Below are 24719 nucleotides of genomic sequence, written 5' to 3' on the forward strand. Positions count from 1 at the left end.
TAGGAGTAGAATTAGGCCATTCAGCCCACCGAGTCCACTCCGCGATTCAATCATGGCTGATCTCTGCCTCCTAATCCCATTTTCCTCCCCATAGTTCTGGCCGTTCCAGTAACGGAAGGACTTGAAAAGAGTGCAGAGGTGGTTTTTCCATAATGATATCTGAACTAGAGGCAATTATGTACAAGGAAACCCTGGACAGACGGATTGTTTTCTCTGGAACACCGGAGATTGCGCGGGTGACCTGAGGTAGGGTAGACATTCGTTTACCCAGGATGGAGAGGGGCAAAGTTTAAAGGAGATGTGCGGGGCGTGTTTTTATTTACACAGAGGGTGGTAGAGGCAGGTATGACAGTGGTATCAAAGAGACTTTTGGATAAGCACATGGATATCCTACATGGATAGACAATGGCCAATGGCGAGATGTGGATTTAGTGCAGGGTTGGTCTAGGCATCATGTTCGACACAGACGCTGTGGGCCAAAGGGCATGTTCCTGTGCAGTACTGTTCCATGTTCTAACCTCTTTAATCAAGCTTTTGATCATCTATTCTAATATCTTCTTACGGGAATTGGTGTCAGTTTTGTTGATAACGTAATCATTAAGCACTTTGGTGGGGGGGGGGGGGAATAGCTGGAGAAACTCAGCAGGTTCAGCAACACTGTTAAGGGGGAAAGAGTTGTTAACATTTCGGGTTGAGACCCTGCATCGGGGCTGCATTCAGATCTCAAGCGAATCATCAACAGCTCCTTTCCCTCCACAGATGCTGCTTGACCTCCTGAGTTCCTGCAACAGTTTTTGGCTCCAGATTGGAACATCTGCAGTCGTTATTGTCAGCTCTTCAGGCTGTTGGAGGTGCATTATCAATTAGTCATAGAGTCATACCACCTGGGACATGTCGGCCCAACTTTCCCACACCGGCCAACATGTCCCATCTACACCAGTCCCACCTGTCTGCGTTTGGCCCATATCCCTCTAAACCTGTCCTATCTACATATACCTGCCTAAATGTTTCTTAAACGTTGCGATTGTACCCACCTCAACTACCTCCTCTGTTTGTTCTATACACTCACCACCCGACGTGTGTGGAGAGTCAGCAATTCAAGTTGTTGCTGCCTTGAGCAGTGCAAGATTTGAGAAATCTTATCCACACTTGGGTTTTTATTATTTCTTAAATACACAGTGATCAACTTCAAGCTCCCAATTTCATATTTTGCACAAGCTGCAATTTACAACAATTTCATTCAATTGTTAAAAGTTTTCATTTCTGAGAGAATGGGTCTGGATTCAAATTCCATCGTGTCCGAGTGCGTAGTCCAGGCCAACATTCTAACGTGATATCAAGTGAGTGTGAGGTAGAATTGCAGCTAATGGGACGGGACATTCAATTAAACTCTTTGTTCTGGAGGAAATAGAAGACTTTGCAGCCCCATTCAAAAGAAGAGCAAAGGGTTCTTCTGATGTCTTGCCCAAAGTTTATTTCTCCACTGATGCAATCAAAAACAGAGTAATTAGCCACTAATCTCATTTTTTGTTATTTAAGGCATTCTGCTGTGTACAAATTGGAGGCGGCATTCCTTTTTCCCTGAGAAGCTGCCGTAACAGTAATTAATTTGTCTTGACAAACTGGGATAACACAAGTGCAGAAAATGTTTTGTACAAATACAATTTATTCCTTGTATCTCCAAGGGAATAAATTGACCTAAAGTAGATTTATTTTTACAAAATATCTTAACAAGAATTAGGGCAGCACGGTGGCAATAGACAATAGGTGCAGGAGGAGGCCATTCGGCCCTTCGAGCCAGCACTGCCATTCAATGTGATCATGGCTGATCATTCTCAATCAGTACCCTTATTCATAAACTGTGGCCCCTTGTTCTGGACTCCCCCAACATTGGGAACATGCTTCCTGCCTCTAACGTGTCCAACCCCTTAATAATCTTATACGTTTCGATAAGATCTCCTCTCATCCTTCTAAATTCCAGTGTATACAAGCCTAGTCGCTCCAGTCTTTCAACATATGACAGTCCCGCCATTCCGGGAATTAACCTAGTAAACCTACGTTGCACGCCCTCAATAGCAAGAAGCAATAGCACGTGGCGCGGTGGTAGAGTAGCTGCCTTACAGCGCCAGAGACCCGGGTCCGATCCTCACTATGGGAGCTTGTCTGTAACGGAGTTTTGTACGATCTCCCCGTGACCTGTGTGGGTTTTCTCCGGGATCTCCGGTTTCCTCACACACTCCAAAGGCGTGCAGGTTTGTAGGTTAATTGGCAGAGTATAATTGTAAATTATGGCGGTGCTGGCTCGAAGGGCCAAGTGGCCTCCTGCTGCACCTATTTTCTATGTAAATTGCCCCTAGTGTGTGTTGGATAATGTGTGGGCTGGCGTGCAGGGATCACTGGTTGGCGCAGACTCGGAGCTGAAAGGCCTGTTTCCACGCTGTATCTCTAAACTAAGCTAAACTCAGAAAATGAACTGTGATAAGTGCTACATATTCTGGCCTCATTTCCCTGAAGATGGTCAGGAAAAGCGCTCCTCCCCATCAGAAGGAGGTGGTGCTTCCCAACATAAAAGACACTGGTTTCTCAGTGAAGCTGAATGACAGGGCACAAGGGCAAAAGTTGGATTAGCCTGGAAATGCAATAAAAATAGATGCATGTACAACAACTGTAGAAAATAGATCCAAATAATATTTTATGTAATTATTAATAACACTGAGAGGTGTAACGTTCGAGAATTCAAGAGAATCTGCTTTATTTTCATAAAGACAAATTCGTCGGTGTAAGGAGTGATTGAGGGGAAGCCAGATAGACAAGAGGGAGAAAAGCCTAGAGGGCTGCGTTAATGGACATAGATGTAGGTGATGACTGATGAGAGAACGTTTGCACAGAACAATACCCCAGAACCGACATGTAGATACAAGGAACTGCAGATGCTGGTTTACAAAGAAAGACACAAAGTGCTGGGGTAGCTCAGCAGGTCAGGCAGCATCTCTGGAGAACATGGATAGGCGATGTTTTGGGACGGGACCCTTCTACAAAATGGAGAAACGGCACATATCCATGTTCATCAGAGATGCTGGCTGACCTGCTGAGTTACTCCAGCGCTTTGTGTCTTTTTTTTTCCAGAATTGAAATGCTGGGTAGAATAGCTTGTTTTCCTGCTTTGAAAGTATAACATTGCAGAGACCTCAGGGCAAAGGAAGACAGTAATTTACAAATTGCTTCTATTTCACACCAGTCTAATCTACAGTTAAATTGCTTTCTTTTCGAGTGTACCATCATGAACTCTAAAATACATTGGTAATCTTAATCGATCATCAATCAGTCCTACCATAGCTTCCAAAGAACTGTTCCTTAGAATATACCTACTTTAAAATCTTGTTCGATTCCCTTGCCACCTGTCAGATGGAGTTGGCCAAGACCAACCTAAAAGGGTAAGAGTTTTAATCAGCAAACATCTAGAAAAGCAAACTGTGCTATCTGAAGACACAAATCCTGATCCCAGGAATGAGTTGGTTAACCTATGATGTGCGTTTGTCGACACTGGGCCTGTACTCGCTGGAATTTAGAAGAATGAGGGGGGACATCATTGAAACATGCAGAATAGTCAAAGGCTTGGATAGGGTGGATGTGGAGATGATGTTTCCATTAGTGGGAGAGTCTAGAACTAGAGGTCACAGCCTCAGAATTAAAGGGTGTTCTTTTAGGAAGGAGATGAGAAATTTCTTTAGTCAGAGGGTGGTGAATCTGTGGAATTCTTTGCCACATAAGGCTGTCGAGGCCAAGTCTGTGGATATTTTTAAGGCAGAGATAGATCGATTCCAGGAGAAGGCAGGGAGAATGGGGTTAGGAGGGAGATAGATCAGCCATGATTGAATGGCAGACTAGACCTGATGGGCTGAATGGCCTAATTCTACTCCTATTCCTTTTGACATGAAACATTGAGCATTTTACAGGCCATAAATCTTCGGTTTCTGCTTACTTGGAGTATTGGTGTGCAGTATTTGGAGCACTGCAATGTGTTCTGGTCACCCCATCACAGGAAGAATGTGGGGACATTGAAAAGGGTGCAGAGGAGGTTGACCATGACGATGCCTGGTTCAGGGAGTATTTGCTGCACTGAGTGGTTGTACAGACTTGCAACATTTTGTCTGGAACGCCCGAGGTCGAGAGGAATCCTGATAGAAGTATATAAAATTATGAGCGACAAATGGATTGGAGAGTTGCGAATGGGGAAGGAGTTATGAGGAATGTATTTGGAGCCAGGAAGGAGGTGGGGGGGGGGGTGAGACGTGAAATTGGTGCGAGTCTAGATGGGGCAAGGGGGTCTGGCAGGAAGAAAGGTGGATGTAGGGGAGAAATGGGAGGGGATGGGCTTTTACCTAATTCAGTGACCATACCGTTGGGTTGTGCAGGAAAATAACTGCAGATGCTGGTATAAATCGAAGGTATTGCAAAATGCTGGAGCAACTCAGCGGGTCAGGCAGCATCTCAGGAGAGAAGGAATGGGTGACGTTTCGGAGACCCGAAACATCACCCATTCCTTCTCTCCTGAGATGCTGCCTGACCCGCTGAGTTGCTCCAGCATTTTGCGATACCGTTGGGTTGAAAGCTACCCAACCAGAATATGGGTAAAGTGTTTGGCAATAAGGGCAAGGCAGGAAAATGGTGTTGAGATTAAAAAAAGCAGCTATAATCTTGAAAGGCAGAGCTGCTCAAGGGGTCGAGTGGGCTACCTCTGCTCCTGCTTCTATGTAAAATTATATCATATAAAGCGGAGGACATTTAAAACTGAGGTGAGAAGAAACTTTTTTCACCCAGAGAGTTGTGAATTTGTGGAATTCTCTGCCACAGAAGGCAGTGGAGGTCAATTCACTGGATGAATTTCAAAGAGGGTTAGATAGAGCTCTGGGGGCTAGCGGAATCAAGAGATATGGGGAGAAGGCAGGCACGGGTTACTGATTGTGGAGGATCAGCCATGATCACAATGAATGGCGGTGCTGGCTCGAAGGGCCAAATGGCCTCCTCCTGCACCTATTTTCTATGTTTCCATTAAGTGTAAATAGCTGCTTTTCACAATTACACTTAACATACGATCGTTTCATACCTGTGACTGAAGATCTCCTTTTTCTGCAATGAGCTGAAAGTACTGGTACAGGTCTAATTCCATAATTTGACCATTGGAGCTAAAGTTTCCCGCCCTTTCTGTTAACCTAACCTTTTCTGGTAGAGTTTCTCCATTAAGGGCAACATTATCAGCCACTGTGTGAAACAAAGAGAAAAAATTAACTGTTTTAGGAGTTGTTATCGTCATTCTCATTAACCTGGAAGGTACACTAAAATGTACAAGAAAGCAAAAAAAATATATATTTTTTTATCTCACAGCATTAATATCACAAGCAAACGAAAACTTCTTGAAGCCAAGATGCAATATTTTATGTATTAGTAATACAATAATCTTAGCCATCAAGAGGCCCCAGGGCAGAAGCGTCCACGTCGTGGGGCTGGGAACTGGAAGTGTCCTGAGCTAATTCTGCTACCACCATCGTCTATTGTACAAGTGATGGCTCCCACTGATTGTCGCCGGAAGCTTGGGCCCTTTTCAGGACGGACGATGACAGTGATGTAACATTTGAAACATGGCTGATGGACACGAAAGAGGAAGAAGCCATCAAGAGCATCAAATTTTTACGATCAGAAGATTATTAGGAGTGATATTCATGAATGCATTCAAGGGAGTGCTTTAGTTTGGTAGTGAGATTTCCCCTTGCACTTCAAACCAACATTATAACCTCTAAAGTTAAAATACATCCAGAGGCACTTCACAGATGCCTCATTGGTGACCCTCGGACTATCTTTGATCTGACTTTACTGGCATTACCTTGCATTAAACGTTATTCCCTTATAGACAATAGATAATAGGTGCAGGAGGAGGCCATTCGGCCCTTCGAGCCAGCACCGCCATTCAATGTGATCATGGCTGATCATTCTCAATCAGTACCCCGTTCCTGCCTTCTCCCCATACCCCCTGACTCCACTATCCTTAAGAGCTTATCATGTATCTATACAATGTAAATGGCTCGATTGCAATCATGTATTGTCTGTCCGCTGACTGGTTAGCACACAACAAAAGCTTTTCACTGTGTGTCACAATGAACTACACTAAACTAGATGCATTGTCAAACAAAGCTCGATTCACAAGGCATCCTACAGGTTATGGTTTATTATTTTCACGTGTACTAAGGTACAGTGAAATGCTTTGTTTTGCATGCTATCCAATCAAATCAGACAATGCAATACATAAATACAATCAAGCCAAACTCAAGTACAAAAAGTAGAGGAAAGGGGAAGAAACAGAGTGCAAACTATAGTTCTCAGCATTGTAGTGCATAAATTCAAGAGACAAAGTCTAAAGATAGACACAAAATGCTGGAGTAACTCAGCGGGGCAGGCAGCAATTTTGGAGAGAAGGAATGGGTGACCCTTCTTCAGAAAAAGTCCAATGTCGGGAATGAGGTAGAGGTGAATCGACAGTTCCATCCCTACCTTATTGAGGGACTGTTCAGAAGCCTGATAACAGAGGAGTCCTTCCCCTGACTTCTGGACACCTCCTACGTATGGCCATGTGTTTGGGAGACCAGCGGGATAGATGTGGAGGATTTAATCAGCTACGGTGGGACTGTAGGCAGATCCCGCTGGATGGGAATGGGGCATTTCCACATGACTTCTATCCCATCACAACAACTGTAGGGCGGCACGGTGGCACAGCGGTAGAGTTGCTGCCTTACAGTGTCAGGTACCCGGGTTCAATCCCGACTACGGGTGCTGTCTGTATGGAGTTTTACGCTCTTCCCGACCTGCGTGGGTTTTTTCCGGGTTCTCTTTTTTCTCCCACGCTCCAAAGATGCACAGGTTTGCAGGTAATTGGCTTGGTATAAATGTAAATTGACCCTAGATACTGCTCGTGTTCAAGGATTGCTGGTCGGCGCGGACTCATGTATGAAGGTAGACAAATCTCCAGGGCCTGATCAGATATATCCGAGGACATTGCTGGAAACTGAAGAGGAAATTGCGGGAGCCCCGGTTGAAATTTACGAGTCGTCCTTAAATACAGGAGAGGTGGCGGAAGACTGGAGGGTGGCAAATGTTGTGCCTCTTTTCAAGAGGGGCTGCAGGGAAATGCTGGGAACTGTAGGCCGGTGAGCTTAACATCTGTAGTTGGAAAGTTACTAGAGAGTTTTCTGAGGGATAGGTGAGACAGGCATTTGGATGGGCAAGGGCTGATTAGGGATAGTCAGCGTGGTTTTGTACGTGGGAGGTCATGTCTCACAAATCTGATTGATTTTTTTAAAGACTTGACCAAAAAGGTCGATGAGGGCAGAGCTGTAGATGTTGTGTACATGGACTTCAGTAAGGCGTTCAATAGACAATAGACAATAGGTGCAGGAGTAGGCCATTCAGCCCTTCGAGCCAGCACCGCCATTCAATGCGATCATGGCTGATCACTCTCAATCAGTACCCCGTTCCTGCCTTCTCCCCATACCCCTCACTCCGCTATCCTTAAGAGCTCTATCCAGCTCTCTCTTGAAAGCATCCAACGAACTGGCCTCCACTGCCTTCTGAGGCAGAGAATTCCACTCTTTGACTGAAAAAGTTCTTCCTCATCTCCGTTCTAAATGGCCTACCACTTATTCTTAAACTGTGGCCCCTTGTTCTGGACTCCCCCAACATTGGGAACATGTTTCCTGCCTCTAATGTGTCCAATCCCCTAATTATCTTATATGTTTCAATAAGATCCCCCCTCATCCTTCTAAATCCCAGTGTATACAAGCCCAATTGCTCCAGCCTTTCAACATACGACAGCCCCGCCATTCCGGGAATTAACCTAGTGAACCTACGCTGCACGCCCTCAATAGCAAGAATATCCTTCCTCAAATTTGGAGACCAAAACTGCACACAGTACTCCAGGTGCGGTCTCACCAGGGCCCGGTACAACTGTAGAAGGACGACAAGGTTCCGCATGGTAGACTGATCTGGAAGGTTAGATCGCATGGGATCCAAGGAGAGATAGCTGAATGGATAGCAAATTGGCTCCATGGAAGGAAGCAGAGGTCGAAGGTTGCTTCTCAAGTCAAGTCAATTTTATTTGTATAGCACATTTAAAAACAACCCACGTTGACCAAAGTGCTGCACATCTGATTAGGAAAAAAAAAAAAAAAAGAAACAACATACAGTGGGACTAGAGTCATGTGACAAGTGATGTGCCTCAGGGTTTGGTGTTGGGCCTATTACTGATTGCTATCTACATCAATGATTTGGATGAGAACATATAGGGCAAGATTAGCAAGTTTGCTGATGATACAAAAGTGAGCGGTTTTGCAGATAGTGAAGATGGTTGTGAAAGATTGCAGCAGGATCCGGATCGATTGGCCAGGTGGGCTGAGGAATGGTTGATGGAATTTAATACAGAGAAGTGTGAGGTGTTGCATTTTGGGAACGTCTAACAGGGGCAGGACTGTACCTCCCTTTGCCATCACAGGGGAGGAAAAAAAGGAGGACCCGGCTTGGGGGGACTGCCGTGAGGGGGGGGGGGGAGGGGGAGGGGAAGAACAAAGGTGGACCTGGCGCGGGGTGCTTTGTAACCTTGTTGGCGCCATTTATGTGGCGACTATTGCGTACCTTGGGTTTGCAAATAAAGAATTTCACGGTGACCTGCCACATGTGACAATAAAGTATCCATTCGTCCATTCATCCATTCATTCACAGACACATTCTTGAGAATTTCTGGGCCTGTACTCGCTGGAGTTTAGAAGGATGAGGAGGGGGGAACCCTCATTGAAACTTACCGAATAGTGAAAAGCTTGGATAGAGTCGGTGTGGAGAGGATGTTTCCACTAGTGGGAGCGTCTAGGACCAGAGGTCACAGCCTCAGAATTAAAGGACGTTCCTTTGGGAAGGAGATGAGGAGAAATTTATCGAGTCATATGGTGGTGAATCTATGGAATTCTTTGCCGCAGAAGAAGAGTGCTGCTTGTAGTTTGTGTATGTCCCTTTAAGGGCTGGCTCCCTTGGTTCCAGTGACCAGCTCGGTGCTGACAGCAGCAGGAGCTTGGAATAGATCTAAACAGCATCCGGCAGAGTGTACCTTTGCACAGAGAAATCTGACAATGCAATCCTGTGAAACATGCCATTTAAAGTTATAATCTTCATGGGACTTTTAAAAACAGGGTGACTCAACACTTTATTGGCACAAGTAAAACATAGAAAATAAATACCCATGCCACTGCTTGGTCTGCTGAGTGTCTCCGGCTTTTACAGTCAAAATTAATGATTGCAAGAGGCCAGATTTAGAGGATGGCAAAGAAGATTGAAGAAGAAGCTGGGGTCTCGATCCGAAACATCACCCGTTCCTTCTCTCCAGAGATGCTGCCTGTCCCGGCTGAGTTACTCCAGCTTTTTGTGCCTATCTTCGGTTTAAGCCAGCATCTGCAGTTCCTTCTGACACATTGCGTAATGGGAAGCCAATGTGGGCCAACACACACGCTGTGGTGTTAGGTGGACGAGATGTGAGGGAGCAGAGTACGACGTGACACGCAAACTGATTGAGTGAATTAATTGAAAGACACAGCAGGGAAACTGGCCCTTCGGCCTACCGAGTCCACGCCGACCATCGATCTCGCATTCACACTAGTTCTGTGCTTTCCCACTTTCTCATCCACTCCCCACAAGCTGGGGGCAATTTACAGTGGCCAATTAACGTACAAACCCACATGTAATTGGGATGTGGGAGGAAACCGGAGCACCCGGAGGAAATCCACGGGGTCACAGGGAGAGTGTGCAAACTCCACAAGGACAGCAACCGATGTCAGGCCGAAGCAGTGTCTCTAGCGCTGTGAGGCAGCAGCATTACCAGCTGCGCCACTGTGCTGCCCCTAAATAATTCAGACCACAATTACATCTGGAATACAAAATACAAATTTCCAGCCCTGGTATTTTTGTATGTTACAAAAATTTTGATTTATCTGTTTGAAACACATACACATAATTCTGTGAACTGCCCCTAAATTATTCTTTACACATAACTAGAACTACTCAAAAACGAGACACAAAAAGCTGGAGTTATTCAGTGGGTCAGGCAGCATCTCTGGAGAACATGATCAGCGATGTTTCTGGTCGCGACCCTTCTTCAAAGTTATTCAGTCTTTTCGATGCTAAGGTGTTATTTTCCCCATATTCTCTATTATTTACACGCCCATATGTTTCTTTGAACCTTATTCCTGCTTTTAATTTGTTTTGCCTATTATTGTTTGCATTTCCACTGCGACTTATCACGTGTGACAACAGACAATAGGTGCAGGAGGAGGCCATTCGGCCCTTCGAGCCAGCACCGCCATTCAATGTGATCATGGCTGATCATTCTCAATCAGTACCCCGTTCCTGCCTTCTCCCCATACCCCCTGACTCCGCTATCCTAAGAGCTCTATCTAGCTCTCTCTTGAATGCATTCAGACAATTGGCCTCCACTGCCTTCTGAGGCAGTGAATTCCACAGATTCACAACTCTCTGACTGAAAATGCTTTTCCTCATCTCAGTTCTAAATGGCCTACCCCTTATTCTTAAACTGTGGCCCCTTGTTCTGGACTCCCCCAACATTGGGAACATGTTTCCTGCCTCTAACGTGTCCAACCCCTTAATAATCTTATACGTTTCGATAAGAACTTATTCACTCCAAAAAATTGCAAGCAAAAACTGCATATTACTTCAAAGTGGCTCCAGTTTGGAGCCTCATTTCTTCCAACTCCATTTTACGTTTATTTTCTAAATAAGCCACGGGGCGAAATAAAGCAATCAGACGGAACAATGGAACGTAATCCATCGTTAACGCAGACCCAAAGAATAAATGCATCAAAAACTATTGTCCAACATGATCCAGAGACCCATTTCATTGATGCAACTTTAGTATTCCACGCCATAAAATGCAGTAACTGGATAATTGCTAACTGCAGAAGATTAACACGCAAGCTGCAATTTTGTAAAATTAAAGTACTTGTAGGAGCCATTTATGTTTAGGCTAGTTACTGTTGGCATATTATATTATTTTGTCTAGATATATCTTGCCGTGTTATTTTGGACACTTGGGGGCGGTCGTTAGATGAACAGGGTGGTGTATATATATATATATGGGCATAAGGGACTGGGTGTGGTCAGATACAGTGAGGGAGAGTATACAGTTCTTATCAGAACTGGACAGACCATCAATTGGAAAGACCTGAGACCAGGGACAGAGCTGTCAGCTACGACTTGTATGCAAAATAAGTACAGCCTGGTATGTTCATCTCCTTGTTTGTACAACTACTTCAATAAACAACTAATTAAACTGGAAAAAACGACTGGAAGATCTGTTCTGTTGGGGTTTGCGTAAGATCACACCGCCTCCCTGTGTAGTAATGGCAATTAGAACAGACTTTATTGGAAAAGTCTGGAAGTTGCCATTACAGTACTGTATGCAGAAGTTGTACAAATGAACAATACCAATGGCTCGAAGGTATTTATTCACAAAATGCTGGAGTAACTCAGCAGGTCAGGCATCATCTCAGGAGAGATGGAATGGGCGACGTCTCGTCCCGAAACGTCGCCCATTCCTTCTCTCCAGAGATGCTGCCTGACCTGCTGAGTTACTCCAGCATTTTGTGAATAAATACCTTCGATTTCTACCAGCATCTGCAGTTATTTTCTTACAATACCAATGGCCCAGTTACTTAAATATTCTTATTTCTGAATAGAATTTTTGCATATTAACATCTTGTTTATTTCTGATATGTTCTTTAACCAAAAAGAGTAAATCAGTTAATACCCTCAGAATGTTGTCAGAATATCCAGTTGTCAGAGTTACCTCCTCCAATAAGGAAAACAATTCAAGCTGTCCAAAGGTATTTGAGGACTTGAGGTCTACAGGTACTAACATGTACAACCATCAGATCTACTCTTGCGACCAGGGTCCAACATCAATGGTGCTGATTTAATCAGTTTTAAACTGATCCTTCAGTTTAGTTTAGATTTCCTTTTAGATTTAGAGATACAGCGTGGAAACAGGCCCTTCGGCCCATCGAGTCCGCGTCGACAAGCGATTCCCGCACATTAACACTATCTATCCTACACACACGAGGGACAATTTTTTATTTTTTTTCTTACATTTACCCAGTCAATTAACCTACATACCTGTACGTCTTTGGAGTGTGGGAGGAAACCGAAGTTCTCGGAGAAAACCCACGCAGGTCACAGGGAGAACGTACAAACACCGTACAGACGGCGCCTGTAGTCAGGATCGAACCTGACCTGAGTCTCCGGCGCTGCATTCGCTGTAAGGCAGCTACTCTACCGCTGCGCCACCGTGCCGCCCAGATTAGTTTAGAGACACAGCATAAAAAAAAGGCCCTTCACCACACCACGCTCAAGTCCACTCCATTGACGCCCATTCACACTAATCCTGTTATCCCACCTACTCATCCACTCTCCACACACCAGGGGCAATTTACAGAGGCCAGTTAACCTGCAAATCTGCATGTCTTTGGGATGTGGGAGGAAACCGGAGCACCAGGAGGAAATCCACACCATCACAGGGGAGCGTGCAAACTCCACACAAACAACACCCGAGGTCAGGATCAAACCCGGTTCTTTGGTACCGGTGCTCTAACCGCTGAGCTGCCAGGAACTAAGAATATTTTTAAAATAGAAACAGAACTAGGTCTTAATTCTGCACTGCCTTTCAGTACAAACGTGACTGATTCTGTCCCTCAAGTCCATTTTCTCAACTGATCTCTGAATTCTCTGCTTCCTTGTGTCTACAAAAGATATCAATCCAAGACGGTGCAACCATAGCCCCCCCCCCCCCCCCCCCCCCCAAGTAGAGAATTGCGAAGATTTACAACCCCATATACAGAAAAAAAAATCAATATTTTAATTCTAAAAGGCTGACAGATAAACCTGAGGTTTGCCCTGGACTTGTACTTAGAATCTGCAGCCTGAGGGAAAAAAGATCCCTGTGTACACCAAGATCGAAGGTATTTATTCATAAAATGCTGGAGTAACTCAGCAGGTCAGGCAGCATCTCAGGAGAGAAGGAATGGGTGACGTTTCGGGTCGAGACCCTTTTTCACCAATGTAACCTGTGTACACCAATATTCACCAGTTTCTCACCATTTGTCGTTCTGTTAGCATGGATAATTAACCCAAAACACTGGAAGACATCAGAGTTGGTAGCAAACGAGTTTGCAAATTGTATTAATTTTACCGTACACAATAAAGAACTTCCATTTTGAATGCACCTTGCATGACCTCCAAAAGTGCATTTTTGAAATGCAGTAACCGCGGGGAGAAACAATATGTGTTGATGGTGATCATCTTGATATGATTGTATTTTCATTAGAAAATTGGAATAAAGTCACCAGGATTTAGTTAAATAAAGAAGCAAAATTCAAAATCAATTGGATTACTAATCACTAAATGGATTTGTGCTCCAACGCGACTTTACCAATGCAAACTCCGTTAAGGAAAGATCGATATAAAGATGGAAAACAATTATTATGATTTAAGTATGTTTTCCTTATTGATCCATAAACTAAAAATTATATCAAGCCCTTCCAGATGGTTCTCTCATGTTCCCTAAATATATTACGATATCAAATGTAATTATGTCATAAATAAAACCTACAGAAATAATTCCTGACGTACACTTTTCAAGTGTATCATATGCAGTGATTCTACAGATCTATGCCAAGTGATGTTTGTTTTGCTTTGTGCATTGACAGCTTCTTAAAGCTTCCTCTCATTAGTGTTCATGGATAACTTTCCCAACTATTTCCAACCATACTACATCGTTTGGGCAGCTTACACCCCAGCGGTATGAACATTGATTTCTCTAACTTTAGATAGCTCCTCTGTCCCTCTCTTTCCCCTCCCCCTTCCCAGTTCTCCCCCTGTCTTCCTGTCTCCAACTACATCCTATCTTTGTCCCGCCCCCTCCCCTGACATCAGTCCGAAGAAGGGTCTCGACCTGAAACGTCACCCATTCCTTCTCTCCTGAGATGCTGCCTGGCCCGCTGAGTTACTCCAGCATTTTGTGATAACATCATATAACTAGTAAATGCATTATCTTTTCCAAAGTTTAGAAATATATTAATCAGCTTCCAGATTATTGCAGGACAAGAATTCTGAAAATTACTTCAATATATTATTTCTGATAACTTATTTCTTCAAGGATAATCAATATTCATAAGTTTATAAGTGATAGGAGCAGAATTAGGACATTCAAGCCATTAAGTCTACTCCGCCATTCCATCATGGCTGATCTTTATTTCCCTCTTTACCGCATTCTCCAGCCTTCTCCCCATAACTCCTGACTGCCGTACTAATCAAGATCTATCTATCACTGCCTTAAAAATATCCATTGACTAGGCCTCCACAGCCGTCTGTGGCATTTTCTCTTTGCAAATTGAAAACTAATTTAGAGAACTGGCTTGTGTCTAAGTATTGGCATGGATCTGTTGAACTGATAGACAATAGACAATAGGTGCAGGAGGAGGCCATTCGGCCCTTCGAGCCAGCACCGCCATTCAATGTGATCATGGCTGATCATTCTCAATCCCGTTCCTGCCTTCTCCCCATACCCCCTGACTCCGCTATCCTTAAGAGCTCTATCTAGGTCGGCTGATACTGTAGTAAAAATATAATGCAATACTATAATTACCATATTTTGCTGCAGTCCTGTAATGAACGAGAGCTGCTTCACAATGCTGTGGAAGATTAATACCATTAAGATACCTGTAGCCCTGTTAAAACAGAGATGATTAATGACACTTAAAAATACAGCCCTTTGACAATTCAACCTGACTTAATAAAACTTAAATTAAAGGATTAAACGCCTACCAAAATCATATGTGCCACAAAATTTCCACCCAGTGCAGCAAATGTGTAATACACCAGGGCCTGAAAAATATTTGTAACAAAATTAGTACTGTGTCTTAACTAGCCTCAGTGCTAACAAATTAATTGTAATGCAATTAGTTCAACTATTTCATGTGGAGAGACTCATTAGCAGCCCAGTATTCAGTCACTCACTTGAATTGTAGCAACTCTTGCATACTTTAAAGGGGTGACATCGAAAACATCTGTCATTTTGAATTGCGTTGATTTAAGTAAATGCTTGATAATCTAGTGCTAAGTGCATTGGAGTCTCAACACAAAATATAGATGATTGAATGCAGACGAGTGTTATGACCAGTCAAATGATTTGGACGAGGGGATTGAAGGCTTCGTGGCCAAGTTTGTGGATGATACAAAAATAGGTGGAGGGGCAGGTAGTTCAGAGAAATCAGGGACTCTGCAGAAGGACTTGGACAGGTTGGGAGAGTGGGCAGAGAAGTGGCAGATGGAATATAGTGTAGCAAAGTATGGAGTCATGAATTTTGGCAGAAGGAATAAAGGCGTAGACTATTTTCTAAACGGGGAGCGAATCCAGAAATCGGAGGTGCAAAGGGACTTGGGAGTGCTGGTGCAGGATTCCCAAAATGTTAATCTGCAAGTCGAATCGGTAGAGTCCAGGGCAAACTATGCTGAGCATTTGTTGGCACGGCCTGTACTCGCTGCAGTTTAGAAGAATGAGGGGTGACCTCATTGAAGCATACAGAATGGTGAAAGGCTGGATTGAGTGAATGTGGACAAGATGTTTCCACAAGTGGGAGAGTCTAGGACTAGAGGACACAGCCTCAGAATTAATGGAAGCTCTTTTAGGAAGGAGATGAGGAAAATTTTATTTAGTCAGAGGGTGGTGAATCTGTGGAATTCTTTGCCACAGATGGCTGTGGAGACCAAGTCAGTTGATATTTTTAAGGCAGAGATAGATAGAATCTTGATTAGTACGGGTGTCAGAGGTTATGGGGAGAAGGCAGGAGAATGGGGTTAAGAGGGAGAGATAGATCAACCATGATTGAATGGCGGAGTAGACTTGATGAGTCAAATGCCTAATTCTACTCCTTTCACTTATGACCTTATGACCTAAATATATGAACTCATTCTCTCTCTCCCAACTTTGACTGTATCTACCTCCATTCCGTTTAAGTGATGCCCTTTGGATTAGAGTCATCATAAGATCATAACTGATCTATCTCCCTCCTAACCCCATTCTCCTGCCTTCTCCCCATACCCTCTGACACCCGTCACAGGGGGATACAGCGTGGAAACAGACCCTTCAGCCCAACGTACCCACACCGACCAACATGACGCATCTGCACAAGTCCGAACAAGTTTCTAATTACCCACAAAATACTTTTGGTTTCCCCTGGAATCTAAACTCGAGGTCTCCGTGTTACGCTCTGAGCCACAGAGGATAATACTTAGGCTGCTTCTCTATACTTGCACATGGGATTGCTTGAATTTCTAAGAATGTTAATGCATTGATTCACTGCTTCCATTTTTGTTTGTGGACTTTTAAACTGAGTTGAAGAACTATTTATCCATACTTGCCCAATTATTTCGTTACAATATTTTGAAACCACAAGAATAGGTTTCTGATCATTTTAGTTGCTTTAATGCAATTCTGATGCTTAAGTCTGCTGTAAAATCTCATGTGGAAATAAGGAACTGCAAAATGTTTTTTTGTGTGTTTTGAGAACCTGAATAGAGATGAATGACTCTGCAATATCATTTTGCGGCACATATTGCCATTTTCAGAAATAGTTCTCTAAAAAAATTATTACTGCAATGTTGTAAAAGTAATGGTTGTGAAGATGCCAAACAACAATTTCATTCACCATCAGCTTATTGAAACCTTCGTATCAAAAAAGGCAATGACTGACTGACATGCTGTTATTGGAATAACGATTAAGGGCCTGGACAAGAGATATCTTCTTACCTTCGGCTGGTTGTAATTAACACCCATACCAGTGGCATACATAAATCCTAAGGCCTGATAAACACATAACAAAACTCCATAAATATAACTTTCAATTATATAAAATCTTCAAAAACACTCAGACGTTATTAATCATTATTTATCAATGTAGCTGATTGCCAGGGTAATATAAATATAACATCCATTTGAAAATATGGCATTTACATACATATTTTTTTAAGAAATGAAAACAAGGCTAATTTAAGAACAATAAGGAAATCATGTACAGGTGCTCCTCGGCTTACGATGGGGTTACGTTCAGAGAAATCCATCGCCAACCGAGAATATCGTAAGTCGAAACGCATTGAATACACGCGATCACGTGGCCGGAAGCGAACTGCGGCTCACTATAGGTCACTGCTGTTTGCACCATCGCAAAGTCGAAATGTCGTAAGTCGAAGCATCGTAAGGTGGGGAGCACCTGGGTATATCGAATCCTATTCAATTTAAAGTACTAAAAAAATGAAATACTTCTTTAAAACTTTTACCAGTAAAAAGTTTTTCATGTGAAGTAGATAATCATTTAAAATAATTAATTTGTGTGCTGATGCGGGTAATGGGCTGCAGTTTTTGGACTTTGCAAATAGAGAGTATTCTCAGCCAATTTGAAGGTGGAGTGGAACAATGTCAAATGAAGGGGATATAACTTAAAGTTGGAAGGCATTTTAATATGTTCCTCCTCTTGCCTACCACCTAATGGGTTAATTGCAGTGCCATTAATGGGATGTCTGAATACGTAGAGGTGCCTACCAGAGAAGGGGCAGTGTTGGACCTCCTGTTAGGAAATGAGATGGGTCAGGTGACGGAGGTATGTGTTGAGGAGCACTTTGGGTCTAGTGATCATAATGCCATTAGTTTCAATATCATTATGGAGAAGGTCAAATCTGGACCAAGGGTTGAGATTTTGGATTGGAGAAAGGCTAATTTTGAGGAGATGAGAAAGGATTTAAAAGGAGTGAAATGGAAATTGTTGTTTTATGAAAAGGATATAATAGAGAAATGGAGGATATTTAAAGGTGAAATTTTGAGAGTACAGAGTCTTTATGTCCCTGTTCGGTGGAAAGGAAAGAATAATAATTTGAAAGAGCCGTGGTTTTCCAGGGAAATTGGACACTTGGTTCAGAAAAAGAGGGAGATATACAATAAATATAAGCGGCAGGGAGTAAATGAGGTTCTTGAGGAATATAAAGAATGTAAAAGGAATCTTAAAAAGGAAATTAGAAAAGCGAAAAAAAGATATGAGGCTGGTTTGGCAAGTAATGTAAAAGTAAACCCCAAGGGGTTCTACAGATATGTCAATAGCAAAAGGATAGTGAGGGATAAAATTGGTCCATTAGAGAGTCAGAGTGGACAGCTATGTGCTGAGCCGGAAGAAATGGGGGAGATATTAAACAATTTCTTTTCTTCGGTATTTACCGAGGAGAAGGATATTGAATTATGTGAGGTAAGCGAAACAAGTAGAGTAGTGATGGAAATTAGGAGGATTAAAGAAGAGGAGGTACGGACACTTTTGAAGAATATAAAAGTGGATAAGTCTCCAGGTCCTGATAGGATATTCCCTAAGACATTGAGGGAAGTTAGTGCAGAAATAGCAGGGGCTATGACGGAAATATTTCAAACGTCATTAGAAACAGGGATGGTGCCGGAAGATTGGCGCATTGCGCATGTTGTGCCTTTGTTTAAAAAAGGTTCTAAAAGTAAACCTAGCAATTATAGACCTATTAGTTTGACGTCTGTGGTGGGAAAATTAATGGAAAAGATACTTAGGGACAATATATATAATTATTTGGATAATCAAGGCCTGATTAGAAACAGTCAACATGGATTTGTGCCTGGAAGGTCATGTTTGACTAATCTTCTTGAATTTTTTGAAGAGGTTACCAGGGAAATTGATAAGGGCAAGGCTGTGGATGTTGTCTATATGGACTTCAGTAAGGCATTTGACAAGGTTCCACATGGAAGGTTGATTAAGAAGGTTAAATCGTTGGGTATTAATAGTGAGGTTGCAAGATGGATTCAACAATGGCTGAATGGGAGATACCAGAGGGTAACGGTTGACAATTGTATGTCAGGTTGGAGGCCAGTGTCTAGTGGAGTGCCCCAAGAATCTGTGTTGGGTCCACTGTTGTTTGTCATTTACATTAATGATCTGGATGATGGTGTGGCAAATTGGATTAGTAAATATGCACATGATACTAAGATAGGTGGAGTAGTTGATAGTGAGGTAGATTTTCAAAGTCTACAGAGAGACTTGGGCCTTTTGGAAGGGTGGGCTGAAAGATGGCAGATGGACTTTAATGCTGATAAGTGTGAGGTGCTGCATTTTGGTAGGACAAATCAAAATAGGACGTACAGGGTAAATGGTAGGGAATTGAGGAATGCAGTGGAACAGAGGGATCTGGGAATAACTGTGCATTGTTCCCTGAAGGTGGAATCTCATGTGGATAGGGTGGTGAAGAAGGCGTTTGGTATGCTTGCCTTTATAAATCAGAGCATCGAGTATAGAAGTTGGGATGTAATGTTGAAATTGTACAGGGCATTGGTGAGGCCGAATCTGGAGTATGGTGTGCAGTTCTGGTCGCCAAATTATAGGAAGGATGTCGACAAAATGGAGAGGGTACAGAGGAGATTTACTAGAATGTTGCCTGGGTTTCAGCACTAAGGCTACAGAGAGAGGTTGAACAGGTTGGGTCTTTATTCTTTGGAGCGTAGAAGGTTGAGGGGGACTTGATAGAGGTTTTTAAAATTTTGAGAGGGACGGACAGAGTTGACGTGGGTAGGCTTTTCCCTTTGAGAGTGGGGAAGATTCCAACAAGGGGACATAGCTTCAGAATTGAGGGACAAAGGTTTAGGGGTAACATGAGGGGGAACTTCTTTACTCAGAGGGTTGTGGCTGTATGGAATGGGCTTCCGGTGGAAGTGGTGGAGGCTGGCTCGATTTTATTATTTAAGAGTAAATTGGATAGGTATATGGATAGGAGGGGATTGGAGGGTTATGGTCTGAGTGCAGGTAGATGAGACTAGGTCAGGGAGAATGGTCGGCGTGGACTGGTAGGGCCGGACAGGCCTGTTTCCATGCTGTAGTTGTTATATGTTATATGTTATATGTTAATAGGTGCAGGAGAAGGCCATTCGGCCCTTCGAGCCAGCACCACCATTCAATGTGATCATGGCTGATCATTCTCAATCAGTACCTCGTTCCTGCCTTCTCCCCATACCCCCTGACTCCGCTATCCTTAAGAGCTCTATCTAGCTCTTTCTTGAAAGCATACAGAGAACTGGCCTCGACTGCCTTCTGAGGCAGAGAATTCCACAGATTTACAACTCTCTGACTGAAAAAGTTTTTCCTCATCTCCGTTCTAAATGGCCTACCCCTTATTCTTAAACTGTGGCCCCTGGTTCTGGACTCCCCCAACATTGGGAACATGTTTCCTGCCTCTAATGTGTCCAACCCTTAATAATCTTATATGTTTCGATAAGATCCCCTCTCATCCTTCTAAATTCCAGTGTATACAAGCCTGGTCGCTCCAGTCTTTCAACATACGACAGTCCCGCCATTAACCTAGTAAACCTACGCTGCACGCCCTCAATAGCAACAATATCCTTCCTCAAATTTGGAGACCAAAACTGCACACAGTACTCCAGGTGCGGTCTTTGTGTCTTTGTGTCTTTAACTGTCTTTGTGCTCGGGAAAATTTGTATTGATGAATGAATGAGAAAAAAAAAATTCTAATGACGGAAACATTTCAAACACCATCTTTGACCCACCATTGTAAAATGACAAATAGGAAAGATTAAATGAAATCCCAACTTTAAATTCTGGAGATGATTATTTTGCTTTATTAGGGACAACGGGGTTATTTTTTTATTGTAACATCAATTATTTGAATCAAAGTCACTTTGAGGATCCATGTTTAATAAAGCTTTACCAATATATTATAGATACTTGAATGTCCTTCAAAAGGTATTTCAATTTTATATTTGGCAAAAAAGAAATGACAGCCAAGTTCATTCTGTGTTAAGTTAGAGCTAGTTCTGTGAGAGAGTTAGATATTGTTCTTCGGGCTAGCGGAATCAAGGGATATGGGGAAAAAGCAGGAATGGGGTACTGATTTTGCATGATCAGCCATGATCATATTGACTGGCTCGAAGGGCCGAATGGCCTACTCCTGCACCTATTTTCTATGTTTCTCAGTCTATTTTCAAGCAACTCACAATTTGGGCTTTGTGGGAGCCATTCTCTGCTAAGGCGTCAAAGAGATCTCTCGCTGCCGTAACGTTCTGGGGCAATTGATCACCGAACAATAGGGCATAGGCTATTCGCTCCATGGCTTTCGTGCTTCCAAAATCGGCTGCTTTTACCAGTAGTTTATAACCTCTGTGTAGAAATAAGGAATAATGACGTTACAGCAGAAAATATTTCTTTCCAAAGGTCTCCAAAGGCATACATACATGGTTAGTTCTTTATTATACGATCATCACAGAGGGCAGCATGAAGTTGAAATATTTATGACTTTGTTCAGGTTACAAGATCTACTAAAGAAGACCTTAGGACTGCCATAGGAGGTTTCACTTTTAATAAAATAGTTCACTGTCACATCAGGTAAAACTAGCTAATTGTATAAGGTATTGCATATAGAGTCATACAGCTTGGAAACAGGCCCTTCGGCCCAACTTGCCCACACCGACCAACATGTCCCATCCACACTAGTCCTACCTTCCCGTGTTTCACCCCTATCCCTCTGAACCTGTCCTATCCACATGTCTAATTGCTTTTTAAATGGTGCGATAATCCCTGCCTCAACTAACTAACTCTGGCAGCTCGTTCCATACACCCGCCACCCCTTGTGTCAAAAAGTGGAATCAAGACCAAATACCCACCTGCTGAAAGATCGATAGAACAGTACAGCACAGGAATAGGTCCTTTGAACCACGATATCTGTGCTGACCATGATATCAAATTAAGTTAAGCCCATTTGCCTGCACATGATCAACATCCCTCATTCCCCACATGGTCACGAGCCTGTCTAAATGCCTCCTGAACATCATTACAGTCTCTGCTTCCACCACCAAAGTCAATAAATGGGAATAGTTCAGTTCAGAGTTACAGTGTGGAAACAGGCCCTTCAGCCCACCAAGTCTGTGCCAACCAGCGATCACCCTTACACAGTTCAATCCTACAAACTAGGGACAAATTACTGATTGCAATTAACCTACACCTGCCCATGACTGTAAATGGTGAATAATGCAATATACCTTTTGCAGTAAATAAATTGCTAAATATCTATTTGCCAGAAAGTTTAGTTTAGTTTAGTTCATATATACAGCATGGAAACAGGCCTTTCAGCCCACCAAGTCCATGCCTACTCGCGATCCCCACACACTAGTTCTATCCTACACACCACGGACAAATAATTGTACCAGTTTGCACCACTTCTTCAATATGATTTTCAGATGTCATATTATTAAGTACACTTAAGTAGCAGAGAAGTGGATTTGGTTGGACCTTAGCAGGTTTTGTGCAATGGAAGTTGAAACGCTGGGAGAAACAAAACTAAAGAGCTGCAACACCACCAATGTGCGGCAAGAATACTGTATAATAAATTTATATAGGACTAGACCAAATGGACCCGTTGGGCCCGAACCTCTCCTGCATTGGTGCAGCACCCTCACCTCCCCCCCTTCCTGCCCCCCCCTCCACCCCTCTCCCTCCCCCCCTCCCCCTCCCCCCCTCCCCTCCCCCCTCCCTCTCCCCTCCCCCATTCCCCTCCCCCCACTCTATCCCCCCTTATATTTAAATATATAAATATATTTATATTTTAGCTAAAAATGCTTGAAGAAAATTAGTTTATAACTCGAGACAAATTGTAACCACCATGATTTTTATTTATACTCACTCCTTCCTTAAATTCTTATCTCTGGACCGCTTCAGGATTTTGGTGCCATTGTTATATAAATCTTCAATCTCCTGTTCTTCTTTGCTTTTCACAGTTTCTTGCTGAGCTGTTGTACTCAAAATATTACAGGTAGTCAATATTAAAGCCCCAACATACTATTTTAATATTTAGCAAACAGTGAATAATACCATTTGTTTACCAAAACTGAGATCCCCAGGATCAAGATTAGCTTCTTTCTCAATAACCATCAGGCATTTGAACACTGCACAACACTAACCATTATTTCAGCAACATTAATCTGTGGGCTTTGTTTTTTGATTGTACTATGAACGTTTGTTTTCCATTATTATAGTTATCTGGTATTACTGATGATTAATTTACTGTATTATTAATTATTGACATTTTTATTTGTGTAATTGTTAAATTTTAGTTTAGGTTATTGTCACGTGTACCGAGGTACAGTGAAAAGTTTTTGTTGCGTGCTAACCAGTCGGCAGAAAAACAATACATGATTACAATTGAGCCATTTTACAGTGTATAGACACATGATAAGGGAGTAACGTTTAGTGCAAGTTAAGGCCAGCAAATTCCGATCAAGGATAGTCTGAGGGTCACCAAGGAGGTAGATAGTAGTTCAGCTCTCTGGTTGTGGTAGGATGATTCAGTTGCCTTGATAACAGCTGGGAAGAAGCTGTCCCCGAATCTGGAGGTGTGCGTTTTCACACTTCTGCGTCCACAATTCACTCCAATTTCCTGCGGTCTTGGATGGAGCTGTAGCATGGTGCAGCAAATTAGAATTTCATTGGTCTGTTGCTGGTACGTAGGGCAATTAAACACTCTTGACCAATGATACTTTTATCAATTTTTTTCCTTGCACTGCCACTTTCAACAAATTTCTTGATGGATGGAACTATTCTTGAGTACTAATGGAAAACTGATCAACATTGGGCAATATATCAGAACAAAAGTCATCCTAACCTCAGAGCTTGACCTTTGAGTGGAGGCAAATGGAGGTTGTAGTGTGTAATAGCCTGATGGCTGTGGGGAAGAAGCTGTTCCTGAACCTGGGCGTTACAGTTTTCAGGCCCCTACATCTTTTTCCTGATGGTAGGAGTACAATAAGCATGTGGCCAGGGTGGTGTGGGTCACTGTTGATGCCGGCTGCCTTTTTGAGGCAGCCACTCCTGTAAATCTCTTCGATGGTGGGGAGGTGAGTACCGTGATGGACTGACAATAAACAATAGGTGCAGAAGTAGGCCATTCGGCCCTTTGAGCCAGCACCACCATTCAATGTGATGATCTTGGCAGTGTTTACCACTTTTTGCAGTCTTCTTCACTCCTATTCATCAAAGGATACGAAATGAAGACATCACACTTAAAGGTTCTGTGATGAGAGGAGATTACCAAGCAGACAGAAATAAAGATTTCAAGGATGTGCTCAAAACTTTGACAAAGAAGTTCAACATCTTGGTATAGAAGTTGGGAGGTCATGTTGCAGTTGTATAAAACGTTGGTGAGACCGCATTTGGAATATTGTGTTCAGCTCTGGGCATCATGTTATAGGAAAGATATTGTCAAGCTTGAAAGGGTTCAGAAAAGATTTACGAGGATGTTGCCAGGACTAGAGGGTGATAGCTATAGGGAGAGGTTGAGCAGGCTGGGTCTCTATTCCATGGAGCATAGGAGGATGATGTGAGATCTTATAGAGGTATACAAAATCATGAGTGGAATAGATCGGGTAGATGCACAGAGTCTTTTACCCAGAGTAGGGGAATCGAGGACCAGAGGACAAAGGTTCAAGGTGAAGGGGAAAAGATTTAATAGGAATCCGAGGGGTAACTTATTCACTCAGAGAGTGGTGGATGTATGGAACA

The 24719-nt window shown here is 43.0% G+C and overlaps 1 protein-coding gene across 1 annotated transcript in view; it reads right to left on the minus strand.

The window, feature by feature from the left end:
• Nucleotides 1-24719, minus strand: part of LOC144596823 (protein sel-1 homolog 1-like) — a 67571-nt gene that overhangs the window by 31183 nt on the left and 11669 nt on the right. The window contains exons 4-10 of the mRNA XM_078405657.1: nucleotides 22846-22951; nucleotides 21164-21326; nucleotides 16910-16963; nucleotides 14926-14985; nucleotides 14747-14828; nucleotides 5108-5262; nucleotides 3370-3426 (exon numbers count right to left, since the gene is read on the minus strand). Coding sequence (XP_078261783.1) covers nucleotides 3370-3426; nucleotides 5108-5262; nucleotides 14747-14828; nucleotides 14926-14985; nucleotides 16910-16963; nucleotides 21164-21326; nucleotides 22846-22951 — 677 coding nt within the window. The remainder of the gene's footprint in view (nucleotides 1-3369; nucleotides 3427-5107; nucleotides 5263-14746; nucleotides 14829-14925; nucleotides 14986-16909; nucleotides 16964-21163; nucleotides 21327-22845; nucleotides 22952-24719) is intronic.

Source organism: Rhinoraja longicauda, chromosome 9 (assembly GCF_053455715.1).
Source record: "Rhinoraja longicauda isolate Sanriku21f chromosome 9, sRhiLon1.1, whole genome shotgun sequence".
Classification (NCBI taxonomy): Eukaryota; Metazoa; Chordata; class Chondrichthyes; order Rajiformes; family Arhynchobatidae; genus Rhinoraja; species Rhinoraja longicauda.